The sequence below is a fragment of the Pipra filicauda genome, unplaced genomic scaffold (assembly GCF_003945595.2).
Source record: "Pipra filicauda isolate LSUMZ 115617 unplaced genomic scaffold, ASM394559v2 scaffold19_size4547281_pilon, whole genome shotgun sequence".
Classification (NCBI taxonomy): Eukaryota; Metazoa; Chordata; class Aves; order Passeriformes; family Pipridae; genus Pipra; species Pipra filicauda.
This window is the reverse complement of record NW_024104309.1, coordinates 907,232-922,016: the sequence shown is the minus strand read 5'-3', so window position 1 is coordinate 922,016 and position 14,785 is coordinate 907,232. Positions and strand designations below refer to the sequence as shown.

General features: G+C 41.8%; 1 protein-coding gene across 1 annotated transcript in view; it reads left to right on the top strand.

Annotated features, from left to right (window-relative positions):
• SLC1A7 (solute carrier family 1 member 7) overlaps positions 1–11,113 on the top strand; it is a 48,729-nt gene extending 37,616 nt beyond the window's left edge. The window contains exons 8-11 of the mRNA XM_027748703.2: positions 1,395–1,589; positions 5,088–5,222; positions 8,422–8,521; positions 10,541–11,113. Coding sequence (XP_027604504.1) covers positions 1,395–1,589; positions 5,088–5,222; positions 8,422–8,521; positions 10,541–10,777 — 667 coding nt within the window. The 3' untranslated portion in view covers positions 10,778–11,113. The remainder of the gene's footprint in view (positions 1–1,394; positions 1,590–5,087; positions 5,223–8,421; positions 8,522–10,540) is intronic.
• The last annotated feature ends 3,672 nt before the right edge of the window (positions 11,114–14,785 follow it).

The following is a 14,785-nucleotide window of genomic DNA, read 5'->3' as shown; positions in this document are numbered from 1 at the left end:
CTCTGTAGGTCATTTGTAATGACTGAGAAACACTTTGTAGATCAAATGTGTTATCTTCAATTCAGAACAGCCTGGCCATTGTAAGATTAGGTATCAGAGCTCCATTGCTGATGTGAAGGTCCCAACCCACGGTGACATATCCACCTGAAGTGCCCAAAACAATGGAAAGACACCTCCATTTCATGGCTCAGGGCACGAAAATCACATGAGAACAGGACATTAAAGACCCTTAGTATCATGACACCAACATTTCCCCTATAACTATCTTTTTAAAGAGGTAACTTTGGAATAGTATTGAAGGAGTTTGCTGTATTACATGTATTTAAACAGTCTCAGATACTGAGCAGTATATTAAAATTGGTATCACAACAAGGAAAATATCTTGCCATTTGTATATTTTCTTTAGTGGTGTTACTTACTTTCCATACAAACTGATGTGCCATAAAAATTACTCACTTACTTGAATGCAGTTTAATTACTCATTGTATAGTGAATGTGACAGCACATGGTAAAATGTAGAATGTTACAAAAAGACCTATAAAATATACAAATAAACATGTATCAAAGTGTTACAATTTAAAAATGTGTGCATCCTATTGAAAATGAGAAAATTTATGACCATGTAATATTTTATTAATTGTCTCAGTTTACGAAAACAAAAATCAGATTTCAGGGTATGAAATTCAGGGTTAAAGTTTTGAAGGGATCAAGCTGGTTGTAAAATAAATACCTGTCAAACAGTCTTATACCATTCCATTCTATTCCACACACATACATCTAATTTACATATGCACACATCATTATGGAACCTGCAATTATGTGGTTGTTATATGATCACACAAGGGACGTGGGCAGACCTGTCCCAGAGAGGAAATGGGATTTTACATTCCCGAGTACTGAAGTTTGGTCTGTAACTTTTATTTTCAGGCATGCTGTTGATCAGATCTTTGCCTAACCCTTTGCAGAAATAAGAAATTGTTTGCATATGAGGCAGGCCTGGAAGGAAACACTTTTAGAATCCATGAGTGCACAACAGTTTTCAGAGATTCTACTATCAAGCTGCACAGTGTGTTCGTCTTTCTTTCATTTGAGTGTACAACATTGCCTCTGTGGGGTTTCTGTCCTTTTTTTTCCAAAAGAGGGAAAGACAGAACAATATTTTTAACTTTGGGGAAGCAAATTTTACACTATTATACATTCGTTTATGCCTTTTTTAGATGTAACTGTCTTTATCCTCCCTCAAGCAGAGGAGCAAGTTACCTGGCAAGTGAGCACAAGTGCAGAGCAGTGCCCGGACAGTGTAAAATCCCCCCTGCCTGGAGAAGGTTTGCTACAACTCATCCATTCCCCAGAAATAAAAATAAATCAGCGTGTGTTTCTCTGGTGTTCTGCAGCTCAGCCACCCTGCCTATCACATTCAAGTGCTTGCTGGAGAACAACCACGTGGACAGGAGGATCGCGCGGTTCGTGCTGCCCGTGGGGGCCACCATCAACATGGACGGCACGGCGCTGTACGAGGCCGTGGCCGCCATCTTCATCGCACAGGTCAACAACTACGAGCTGGACTTCGGGCAGATCATCACCATAAGGTAATCCAAAGATGCATTCCTCACAGAACGGTTGTCTTTAACTAATGCAGAGCTCAGGGACTGCACGAAGAGAAATTGCACTGCTCCTGTTCAATACATGCACGTGGACACCAGGAAATCATAGAATCATAGAATCATAGAATCAGCTGGGTTGGAACGGACCTCCGAGATCATCAAGTCCAACCCTTGATCCACTACCACTGTGGTTAATAAGCCATGGCACTAAGTGCCACATCCAGTCTCTTTTTAAAAATCTCCAGGGACGGAGAATCCACCACTTCCCTGGGCAGCCCGTTCCAATGTCTGATCACCCTCTCTGTAAAGAAATTCTTTCTAATATCTAACCTAGACCTCCCCTGGCACAACTTGAGACCATGCCCTCTTGTCTTGCTGATAGTTGCCTGGGAAAAGAGACCAACCCCCACCTGGCTACAACCTCTTTTCAGGGAGCTGTAGAGAGTGATGAGGTCACCTCTGAGCCTCCTCTTCTCCAGGCTGAACAGCCCCAGCTCCCTCAGCCTCTCCTCATAGGATTTGTGCTTGAGTCCCTTCACCAGCTTTATTGCCCTCCTCTGGACCTGCTCCAGGACCTCAAATGTGCTCCTGTTGGAGGATAACTGTCTCATTTTTACACTGATCACTTTAGGACTGGGACATTTTACTGTTATTGCTGTTTCAAACACTATTTTAAACTTCAGGGAAGTTTTCAACTTCAAGCATGATTTGCATCTTTACACGAGAGGAGAAGGTTAAAAAATGCAAAACTAGAAGTCGTATTTCAGATAATGGGGAACAGTCTGTTAGGAAGCTCTTGGAGAATCAGGGGGAAGAGGGAAGGAGGACAGATGCTACTATCAGGGCAGGTTTTCATGAATATGTCATATCCCTCAGATATTTTTAAAATGTCTTCTCTGCTGCTTGTTAAAGCAGAAAATTTCATAAACAACCATGCTCTCAGTGGGCAGAGAGTGCTATGGCTGTGTACTCCATCCTTGAAAAGCCTGTAATGGATCCAAAAGACTAGAAGATCCAGCTGAACAATTACTGCCAGAATAACTCCAGTGACTGCCAAAGAATCCCTCAGGGACTGAAACCTGCAGGTTTCCAGCAGGGAACAAATGATTATAAAAACATTCCTCATAGTCAGAGCCTTGTGCAACATATTTGAGATGTGCTTATCTACCCACTCACTGACCTCACCGCTGCCCCGTTCACACTGCTGGGCCTTGTCTGTCTTCTGCTGGACCTGAAAACCTTCATGACAAGAAGAGGAGAGTCCTGAAACAAACCCCACATGACAGCTGAGGTTTGCTAATGGGCTCCTGGCAAGATCTGGGTAGACCAGATGAAAAAGAAACAAATTGTGCCCATATGAGCTCTTGCTTCAGGCTCGCGTTCTCTTTGAAAACTGTTGGAACGACCCTGTGCTAAAATTTAGTCTTTTCTGATTTGGAATTTGGAGATTTTTTTTAGCATGTAATCCCAAAATACGGCCCAGAGCATGAGCAGACACTACATACACTTTGAAGTAAAGAATGGTAATTTTAAAAATTAAGGAGAAGGAGGAGGATGGTAAATGGAAAGAAGGTAAATTCTAGTTTTCTCTAAGCAGAACTCTATTTTATCTCTTATTTTCACCCCCCACATCAAGTGCTGGTACACAAGGACCAGACAGAAGTAAAACAGTGGAATGAAAATACAAATAAAGATTGGAAAAATCTAGGAAAGGAAAAGAAATAAAAAGACTCACAAAAGAAGAAGGCAAACAGGAAATCACAGTGGACCCAGTACCTTCAATATCTTAATCCAAATTCTGCCCTAGATCTTGGGACTTTGGGACCTCGAGATTTAAAATTCAAATATTCTGAGTTCTAGGGTATTTTTTCCAGAGGGGAAAAATGTTAGAAAAAAAAAATCAGTCTACTTTGCTCATAGTTTGTAAAATCCAGGCTAACAGTTTCTATCAATGTGATTTTGCAAACAAAGATGTAGCAGAGAAAGAGAGTAAAGATTCTGTTTTCATCAATTGAGCATATTATAGAAAGAAACATCTACATGAAGGTAAAAATGGAATGGAACAATCCTAGACAAACATTCCTGGGTTTGCTCCCAATTAAGTCATGAGACTTTCTGGCCTGAACTGCCCTAAGAGGCAGCAGCAGTTCTGATCAGCCAGTCAGTTCATATCACAAACAAGAGCCTTTTAAGGTTTATTAGAGTTATCTCTTACTCAGCTATTGAGCTGTCCCTTCCTTTCCACCTACATTCTGTTACAATGCTATCAGGATGCTAAGCAAGTTAACTTTTTCAAAATGTAGTTTTAAGTCTTTCTTGTTCCCCATCACACCCACATGCAAATGTTTGGGGCTTTTCATTGCAGAAAAGGGCTCTAGTTAGAAATCCTGCTGCTGCTGTACTGGTCCATTGTACAGCTGTAAGCAAGACTGGATCTCTCTGTGTTTCAGTTTCCATGTGGGTAATTACTGTTACCCTCATTTTCCACAGGAGGGTGATGACACTTAACTGATTGCCAAAAGCTCTGACATTCTGGACCGATGAATGCAGTGGATTTGCAGTGTATACACTTTCTGTCATCCTTTTACAACTGTCAGCCTCTGGGTTTTGTCTTTCTGCTGAATGGCCTAGCTCTTGGAAGTGGCTGGATTGGTGGAAATTAGTACATCCAGTCACTTTTGCTCCTGGAAAAAGGAATGAAATCCCTCCCCTAAAAGTAACATTATGAAAAAAACATTAAGCCTGCCCGGTCCGCTCTTGCCCTGGTCTCCCATTCAGTTCTGCTTGCCTGGTTGAAAAAATGGTGTGAAGGTCAAGTAAAAATACTTTCCAGAAGCTGGTGATGTACAGTCACATTCATGCTTGCTGAATATTAAGATCCAAGTATGCAAAGCCATGTGCTGTGCAAGGTCTTCACCTTGACCCAGCCTCTTTTCCCTTGGCCTCACCTCTCTGGGAGGGACTGACATCAAAGGCCCAGGCTCAGCCAGGCACGGATTTGCCTGGCACAGGGACTGCCCATGGTGACTCAGAGGTGTCTGCTGGGATTTGCCTGGCACAGGGACTGGCCATGGTGACTCAGGAATGTCTGCTGGGAGCTCTGCTGCCAAGGGGGAAGCAGAGATGAGCAGTGCTGGCAGATTCATGGCACGCAGTGCTCTGTGGTGCCATGGCCCACAAGGAGCTGACACAACCCACAGCCTGGCTGGGCCCTTTGCTCTGCACCTCTGGCATTAACAGGTAACAGAACTGCCCCACCAGTGCCAAGGCTGCGAAGGTTGAGAGGGAGAATTTAGCCCTGGGCAGACAGTTTGGCCTGTTCTTGCTCTCACCTGGTTTGTGTCCATAAAACACTGGCACTTCCTTGCAGTGGCCTGTGTGAGAAGGAGTATGGTTTAGGAAAGCTCCTGTAGGAACATGATGTGGCATCTTGCAGAGCAACCCATCACTGGTAAAGCTTCTTCCTTTCTTTCTTTGTTGAAGTATCACAGCAACAGCTGCCAGCATAGGTGCTGCAGGCATCCCCCAGGCTGGGCTGGTGACAATGGTCATTGTTCTCACCTCGGTCGGGCTCCCAACAGACGACATCACGTTGATAATTGCTGTGGACTGGGCACTGTAAGTAACATTCAGCTTTTGAGGTTTCCATTGTGGCAACTTGGCTAAAAAGGCAGATGGTCTCCAGGGTGTATATATTTATATATACAGATATATATAAAAGGCATAGCAAGTGATTATGTTGTTTGAAATGGTGTTAATGCGGCCTCATTATTTACTCTGTTGATGTGGACATTATATGGAAAAAGACACAGACAAATGAGAGAGAGTCTCGATGAGACTTGGAAACATGACCTGCATGGAAAGGCTGAAGAAGTGGAGTTTATTCGGTCTAAAAGCAGAGCAGGCTGAAGAGGTCACCACAGCAGCTTCTTACATAGATGAGATTGTCCTGAAGAGGACAGTGATCAACTTTCACATTTACAGGGAGGGAGGATGAAGTAGAATGAAGTACCTATCTTAAGTCAGATCCAGGAAAACTTAATTTTTATCTAGAAGGACAGTCAGGCAATGGAACTATGACAGACTCAGCCTGAATGTAATACTTACCACGTACTGCAAGAGGACTAATAATGTCCTCCTTTTATCACAGATCCCGATACAATTCTGTTCTTTCTGATTTCAAATTATTTTTTTATTTAGTCCATATAAAATATATCTCCTTTAATACAGTGGACTTTGATCACATGAAGGTTTGGGTAAAAATGCGTTACAAGTCCATTCTGTTATATATCCCATTTTATTAAACTTCTAGCCACCAATTTTTTGTACAAAGAACTGTGAGAAGAACTATTTCCTGTTCAATGTAATAGAATATTACTATTATTATCATTAATAGGAGTCATGAGTCTTGTGTTTTATGAATATTTTAAGACTGTATTACAATAGCCTTTTCCCTCTATATTGCTCAGTTTTTGCCCAGCTCTTGCAACATCGACATTTCATTGTTTTTCCAGTAGGTCTTCCAGCATATATGGGAATTATGCTTCTTTTTGTCTTACACAACTTTTCAAAACAACAGAGAAAAAACTTTTCAGGCTATAGTTCCAGACGGTATTAAAAAGTGAGCAAGGAACAGACCCAATTTTCTGTCTTTTGCAGATGACCTTTCAAACAAAAAGTATTTTTCTGTATTTCGGCACTTGGTGGTTTCAAGAGCCTGCAGATGCAAAGTGTCAACATGGTTGATATGATGAATATTTTCAGTATTAGTTTTGGACGTACTGGAGTATGAAGAATGCTTAAAGAAGGCTGGTTAGATGATCTCACGAGACTGAAATACCCATTACAATGCACTGCAGATATTACAACTCCTTTAGGTAGCCATAACATGTATGTGACCTTCATACCTCTAGGTAGTGCTTAGAGACATAAAGAAAAGAATCAAAATGTTTCTCAGCTAAGGCATTAAACATGATGTAAAAGCTTTGCACCTTTAATAAATCATCTAAAGCCAAAGTACCACCGCAAACATGTTTGCACTGAAAGAAATGCCCCAGCAGCAGGTTGAGCTCTTAGCAGAGAAATGCCAGTGTGTGCAGTGGGGTTCTACTCAGAGGTAGTGCAGACTGCCCCACACACACAGGAACAGGGAATACAACTGGTCATCAATGCGCCAGGCAATTCATTTTCTTAAGAGTTTCAGTGTGGTGCACTGTTTCCTCAGAAAAATCCTGTCTTCAGAAAAGATGCTCATCAGAGCTCAAGAGGGAGTGCAAACTCTCGAGCTCTCTCACACAGCTTCTCCTCCACCACGGCTGACTCTCTGCACAATCCAACATTCACAACGCGGAGTATCTTTCCAAGAATCACAATTTGATGATTAACCAAGGGGAAAAAAAGTCAATGTTTAACAGGAATATTTATCAATATGTGCTGTAACAGTGTTTTTCCCTGCTTAACATATTCTTATGGGAATTTTCTTTACGGCAAAACCCAAAATCGGAACAGCAGGAATTAGAAAAATGGATTGAGCAAACAAGTGTAGGGCTGGGTCCTGGAGTCAACAACCACGTCCTGGTGGAGGCTGTGGAATATTATTGCTGAAGTTACTTGCAGTTGCACGTACAGCTTGGGTAACTGCACACACAAATAAGCTTTCATGCAGGAACTTTCCTGATAATTAAGCAGGCAACTAGATAAACATTTATATTCACCAAGTACCTGCCTGAAACAGCTGAAAAAAAATCAGTACAGAGTTTCAATTCTTTTCTATATTAATATACAGGATCAGAAATCTAGGTAGTGTTGATATTGGACCGTCACTGACTTCAATAAGCCAAACATCTGGAGATTTCTGAACCTCCATTTTATAACCTACATTTATAAATTAAGTTACTAATATGACACAGTCTTCAAATGTATATATTTTTCTTGGAAAAGACGTGATATATTTCAGACTTAAAAGCTGTATCGTCTATTTGAAATCTCATCAGTTTTAACTAATAGATTCCAGGATGACTCAAGTGTAACACTTGTCTATGACAGCCACTTACTTTTGTGGATTTACAGTCTGTATTTTAATAAATTTATCTTTTAGACAGTGGGCAGAAGGTAAAGAAAGAAAGGAAGAAACTCCATACATGAATAAATGAAAAGTAGTTAAACTGTATATATACAAAGTACTGTCAAGCAGACAAATTTAAATTGGAAAAGGTAACTGTAAATGAAGAATCTTTAGGAGCCATTGCACAGCCACCATAAGAGCCAAAGCCACCATAGCTTTTTCAGGAATGAACATGATTTAAATATGGTCAGTGCCTGTTTGGTTTGTGGGTATAACCTTCAATAACCTTAAGTAGCATTTTGGTTGCTGAGATTGAGACCTTGATCACTGGTTGTACTGACTGACCTCTACTTTTATTGAATTAAGACATTTGCAGCACCAGTCTCCAAATCAGGCATGTTACTGGACCTTATCATGTACACTCAGACAAAAAAGCAGTCGTGGTCTGCTGTGTTACACCTTTTTAGTGCCAATCAGCTGGCCTGTGTAGGGAGGCATCACTGTTCCAGTTAACTCAGTTACAAAATAAAGTGTGTGGCAGCACAGCACACTGAGCTCAGAAAAGGCTGGAAAACCCAGCTGAGCTGCATCATAGCTGGAGGCTGCCCCGTGCCAAACTCATCACTACCATCTCTAAACCTTTTAGCTCATAAAAGCAGCAAAACTGGGCTTTAGCTACAATTACTGCAGTGATGAAGGCACAGGAATGTACCCAAAGAGCCAACGACTTACTATGACTATTCCATTTTCCAGAGACAGGTTCAGAACAATGATCAACGTCCTGGGAGATGCGCTGGCTGCCGGGATCATGGCCCACATCTGCCGGAAGGAGTTTGTCAAGGATGGTGACGAGGTAACTCTGCCATAAGCCAGGGCGTGCCAGCAAGTGCCACGCTGTGGCAAAGAACCTGCCAGCGCCCACATTTGGGTCATCTAGTTTAGAAAGGGTGTGTCAGAGACAGGACAGAATTGGGCACGTGCTGCTTAGCAGGTGGGGTGGAGGGATGCTTTTCCATGAGGTCATGTGAAAAGCCACTGGAGTTCCAGGCTGGCCAGCCAGCTGTGCCTGGCACACCGGGGCTGGGAGCAGGGAAGCAGCTGCATTGCCCTGCCATTGCACAAGGTGCTGGAGCTGCCAGTCTCCCACTCAGGACCCCAGTCCTGACTGGACAGTAATTGTCCTTCTCCTAAAACTGTGACCAGTAACAGAGCAGGGTGACAAATGTTCTTGACTGCTTGTGTGTAGGGGGAGGTGAAGGTACCTATGAGTGTGTATATCCATAATCAATAAGCTCACATCAAAAGCAACTCCCCTGGGTGTTTCCAACATTCTGTGTCAGCATCACCTGAAGCCACCACTGCAATCATTTTCTTTCCAGTCTAGCACAAGCACATTACTCCATTCTAGACTTCATTCTCAGGCATCTTCATGCCTTCTACACTTAATACAAGTCCCTCACTACGTCTTTTTGTTCTTCCTTCTCTGTACCTTATTTCATACACCACACATACCTGTGCATTCTGAAGCCCCCACCTCCTTCCACTCCTATGCATTTTCCCCTTCCTTTGGAACTCCTTCTCATGGCCCTCCAAATCCTTGACAGAGGAAACTCCTAATTCCATGAGCCCATGATGTTTGGAGGTGCTAATCTCCAACCATTTCAGCTCATGGCAGACTCTCACTACCTTTCTTCCATAAAGACAGAATAGTTCATGCAGGAAAGTTTCTTTATCAGGACTAATTTTCACAAGGTGTGTTTAATTTCTGTGCATCATTTGTAGTATTCCAGACAAATAACAAAGTTTTATTTCTATCATTGTCTCTCCCATTCTACAATCATTCTACTCAATCCCATTCTCATGCCTTCCAGCAATGTTCATTTAAAATTCCTGCTCTTTCAAGTTGTGTATAGAAAGACAGGCTGTGTCCTCCTGAAGTAATTACTGATGACAGGATTAGGCCTGAATATATGGGCTACACATACAGCTAGCTGCAAAAAAACCTAAACATACAGCCTAATGTTAAGGCATGTCACCCCTTACAAAGCCAGGAGTGTAGCCTGAGCTCCTGCACAACACAGGCCTCTGACATTTCATTGCTGTACTTGGAACTCAGGCAGAACTTAAGAAGAGATGTTTCAATAATATGAAATCCCTCCTAAGGGATTATTTAGTCATCTGTGATGAGATTTTTTCTTTGAATCATGCTCTATAACTGTACTAAAATATACTGCTGGTCTGCCATACATTTTGGCTGCATAATTTGTGCAGTTAGTAATGAATACCCAAAGGCCATATTTTCTCAGCTGCAAGCCCACCTCTCTTCTCTGCCAGTATTTACGTCTTACTTTCCCCATCAGAATCTGGTTTGATTTAAAGAACACTTCAATATTTAACTTATGAATCAGTTAATAAAATCCTTTTTATTTCTTTTGAAACAGTGCAGAGACAGGTGCTAGTTTATTGGGTTAGAAAAAAGGCAGAAGGCAACAACAAATGACTTACTGATCTAAGTAACTGCACTTAAGAGCAAGCACTGCCCAAAGCTCAGCACTGAGAGTCTGTACCTTTAGAACTCAGCCCTGAAATTCTAGTCTGTATTTGCCCTGCTTCTGTTGCTTTACCAATGGCGAGCAGTTATTACCATAATTTGTAATGACAGAATTTGTGCTTTTACACAGAGACACCTTCATTTTGTGCAGATGTTGCAAAGATGCCTTAGTGTATATGAGAAACAGGTCCTGGAAGTCTATGGAGGCTCTAGATAATTCTGGTGAATGTAAAGCAGCCCACAGGATTTCCAGTAAAAATTGTATCCTGTTGTATACAGCAATCAGTGGCAGTATTCCAGATCTTAATGCTTTTCACATAGGTGCCACTGATCTGCGAAACTAAGCCTGTTAACATCCATCAGATTGTGGCTTACCAGAGAAATGGCTGTGTGAAGACCATGAATGAATCTCGTGGACCAGAAACAGTGAAAGGGTTTCAGCACCATACACCCGTACAAGTGGAGCAAGAAGAAACTCCAGTGGAGAATCACACTAAGAAATCCAACAGTAAAGACCACTGCACTATTGAAATAAATGAACTAGAAACAAATGTGTAACTGCTGCACTCAGTGGTATCTCATGCCCCAGTGACTTGATACCCAATCTCTACTTCACAGCTGGAAGAGGGACTCTTTGCCTTGAACAGGAATACGTGGAATTATCGCCACCCTGCTTGTACTGGAGCTAAGAGACCAGCTGTGAACGTCAGGAAAGGCACACAGCTTGCAAGAGACATGGGCTTCTCTAGGTGGAAGATTTTAATACTGAAAAATTAACTCATGGATGACTGCTGTTTTATTCTGCACTCATTTGACTTCATTAGAGTATTTGACTCCTTTGGCTCCTTTTTTTAAAAAAGCTTTTTCTATTTGACCCTTCTGGATTTTCTAACCAAAGCCTTTTTTTTTTTTTTTTTTGTGAATCTCAGTAATTATGAACACTGTATTTATGTAGAATTTTTGCTATGTGAAAATGTTTCACCAAAATTACTAAAGATACCAATTTTGTCTAACATTCACTAAATATAGAGTTTGTGCTTAGCTTTAGAACAGCAGTAAGAAAATCACACTGATTTCCTTGTCGCAAGGGGTTACATCTATTACTAAATAACAGTCCAAGCAGAGGGGAAGCCAAGTGTGCATTTGTGCAAGAAAGGGCATTAAGGTAATTCTGATGGGCAGCCTCCAGAGCCAGGCATTCAAGTGTGATACACAAAGAATTCCTAGGTCACTGCAGAGCACAGTTTGCCTTCCAAGTGCCAGATTTATGAACCTTTTTTTAACCTAACTCTTCAGTAAAGTCAGTCCCATGCACATGCAGTGGCAGAGGCGAGGTGAGCCCTAATCCATAAGCACTGGTGCTAACGTGTCCTCTCCTGGAACCTGTAGGCTGTTCTACTGTAAATATGTACAAACTCAAAGCTCAACTCATGAACCGTGTGCTGCATCCTAAGGGCAACTGAACTCAAACTGGAACCCCAGGATGCTGAGTGACGATGGGCTTTGGCGAGGAGTTTGCTGTGGAAAATGCCTCATTATTTCTCATAATCCAGTGGTTGATTTACACTGACAGTTACTCCCTTTCCACGATCTACTGGATCTTTCAGTTACAGTAAAATCTGCCGAGTATGTTTCCAATGTTTGTGATATAGGACATTTTTAATAAACCTGCCATTTAAAAACAGGCTGTCTGTGCACTTGCACTATTAGTGTCTTCTTATTTCTCTGCCAAAATGGAGAGTGGAAGTGAGGACACCTTCTGAAAAGTTGGGATTTGATCCAGAGATGACATACCAGTTCATACCAATACACGTGACATATTATATTTAGTTACTTGTGGCACGGCAGTTTCAGATAACGTGTCTGGTATTCTCATATGCTCCTCTCATATGAAGAGAAAAAATAACCCAGTCCAAAAGGACAATTTCTGCATTCACAAGAAGCAGAAGTGCTTCATGCATATGATTAGTGCTTTTCCTGGGATGTGCATAGTCACCTCTTCTCTGAGGGCTCCTGTTCAGACTATTTCTTATGTCATGCACTAATTACTTGCCTGAGAGCACTGTAGTATAGGTAGTTTAATTATCAAATAGTAAAGCCTGAAAGAACACACACAGTCAGTCTCCTTTGTCTATAATTCCTCAGAAATTATGTCTTAATTTGAAAACAGGTACAGTTGGTAACTATTTTCCTGATTTGACCCTAGAGTAAAAACAACAAACAGAGAACACGAAGAATAGGGAAGAACTGAAATGATTCAGAGGAATTTGCTCCAGAACAAGTCCTGTAATGGACCTGCGCTATGGAGTGTCATTAAAATGAGTGATTTGGGAGAGCAGAGGCTGCTCTGGGCCTCTCTGAACAGGCAGAAACACTGACTGACAAACACAACATCTGACACTTCTCACCTCAGCAGCACTGGCAGCTCCAGGAGGTCCCCTTCATCCTTCCCCAGCTGTCCATTCCAACCTGCACTGCCTCCCCTCCTCTCCCAGCTGTTCAGACCCCATTATTTATGAAGCCAGACAAAGAATCAGATGAGAAGTATTTTTAATTCAAACCAGTTCACATATGTTTTTTAGCACAGTCCAAACAGACAGTTGTGTCAACACAAGTGAAAGGGTGATGCAGGGACAAGATCAAGCAGCCAGGGATGAAGCAGGGGAAGGGCACGTGGAGAGGGCAGAATCTCTGCCTGCCAACTGTGCCCACAAGGAAAACACAAAGTTTCAACTTCACACAGTCAATTACAGCTACATGAAGTGATAGTATAATCCTGCCAGTCATCCATCAGTTTACAGTCACTTTGCATAGATAAAATGATGAAGAAAGGCTAAGGAGATCCAAGATTTGAAGTAAGTAGTTCCAAGCTAAGTGTTTTTGGAGAGTATGGCCACTCACCATGCCAACAGGCCGTGGTCTGCCAGGCAAAAAGTGCTGCTGGCCTTACCACCACACTCTGCCCCAGCCACCTACAGCCTTTGGCTGACTGCAAAGTGCAATCCTTCTGCCTGCTTGCCTGAGGCAGCTCACTTGGTCTGCCACTCTTCAGCACAGTCATGTCTCAAGAGGTCTAAGTCAACTCCAGAGCTTAAGAAGCTGTGACTTCTACAAGGAGAACTCTGGGTGAGATAAAGCATCAGAGACCAGAAGACTCAGTCAGTTGTGCTGCACAAGTCCTACACAGCAAAAGAAACCACAATTTTGCCCATTACTCTCTGGCAAGCAGGCAATGTGGAAGTCTAATGTGTGAGAGCATATTTGTATGGCATCAACAGGCTGTTTAATAGCTTTCTGCATTCAAATGCTATTCAAGGAGTGTCCAGTTCTGCTTTGCAAATTTGAAATGCATTGTGGTTTTTACATTACAGTGTTTGGATCTTTAAAACTCGGGGGTTACACCAATATGTGCCTCCCATTCCATTGGGAGGAAGGCAGTGGTCCAGTTTCTCCCCTGATCTTTATAATTTGTGGTATGAAATACTGCTAAGTGGAGGCCTAAGACACTTGGGTTCTTTGTTCTGGTGTATGTTGGTCAGTGTATTGTGACCTTGACCAGAGCATCTGACTGCTCCTGCAGTCACTGCACTGAACACAAGGCACCACTGTGAGCTGGGGAGAGGCAAACACTGAAGTTATGAGAATTTTTATGGTAAGTTTTCCTCCATTTAGCTATTTTCTGTGCCTCCTGGTGTGTGTTGTCAAGCAGCTTGACAACAGTGCAATTAGGAGAGCAGTAGGTTCCACAGCATATTTGTATGCATGGATCTGTTCACATTTTCCTGCTATAATGGCATTTCCTTTCAACAAAAATAACAAAGCTGTTGATTATCGAGTTAGAGTGCAAGCTTTCTGTTGGTAAATATGTTTCTCCTACTTTCTTCAGAGCACAAAAACAAACGTGACCTTTATAGTCTCAAAACTTTTATATTAAAAAAATCAATCAACCAACCAATCAATCACTAATTACAAGAGTTTGCATGGAATACTTTCAAGCATATGTGGGAAGAACATATTTCTTAACTGGCAACATTCAATCTTAGTTTGAAGTTGCCTCCTCCTGCTAAAAAGAAAGGGAACTGAGCCAATTAAATTATACACAAGGGAAGAGTCTCGAGGAGGGAGAGAAGATAATTAAGAAGAGTGGTGCATTGTATACAGCTATGGAAGAAATAATTTGGGAAGCAACCCAAATTAACACATACTTATCAGAGGCAGTTGTTTTATGCTTGTTAATTTGCAGCTGCATTGCTCTGATGATACTACTGAGAGGAAAGAAGCCACTCCAGATTGCTGTGGCATGAAACATCATTAAACACATATTTAAACAGGTTTCTGAGGATTTTGCCAATGCCAAGGAAGTTTTGAAGTGTCGAATTGCTGTAATAAATACTTGTGCAAGAATTAGAACTGGGAGAAAGAGACACAACCAGAGCATTTACATATCCCACTAACCCCCAAGAGTTTTTGGCTGTCTACCCAAACAGGGAAGTTTATGGAACTAATAGTTACTCATTTTCTCAGCTAGTCTTAATTGATTCCACTTAAATGACTTAATTGCAGCTA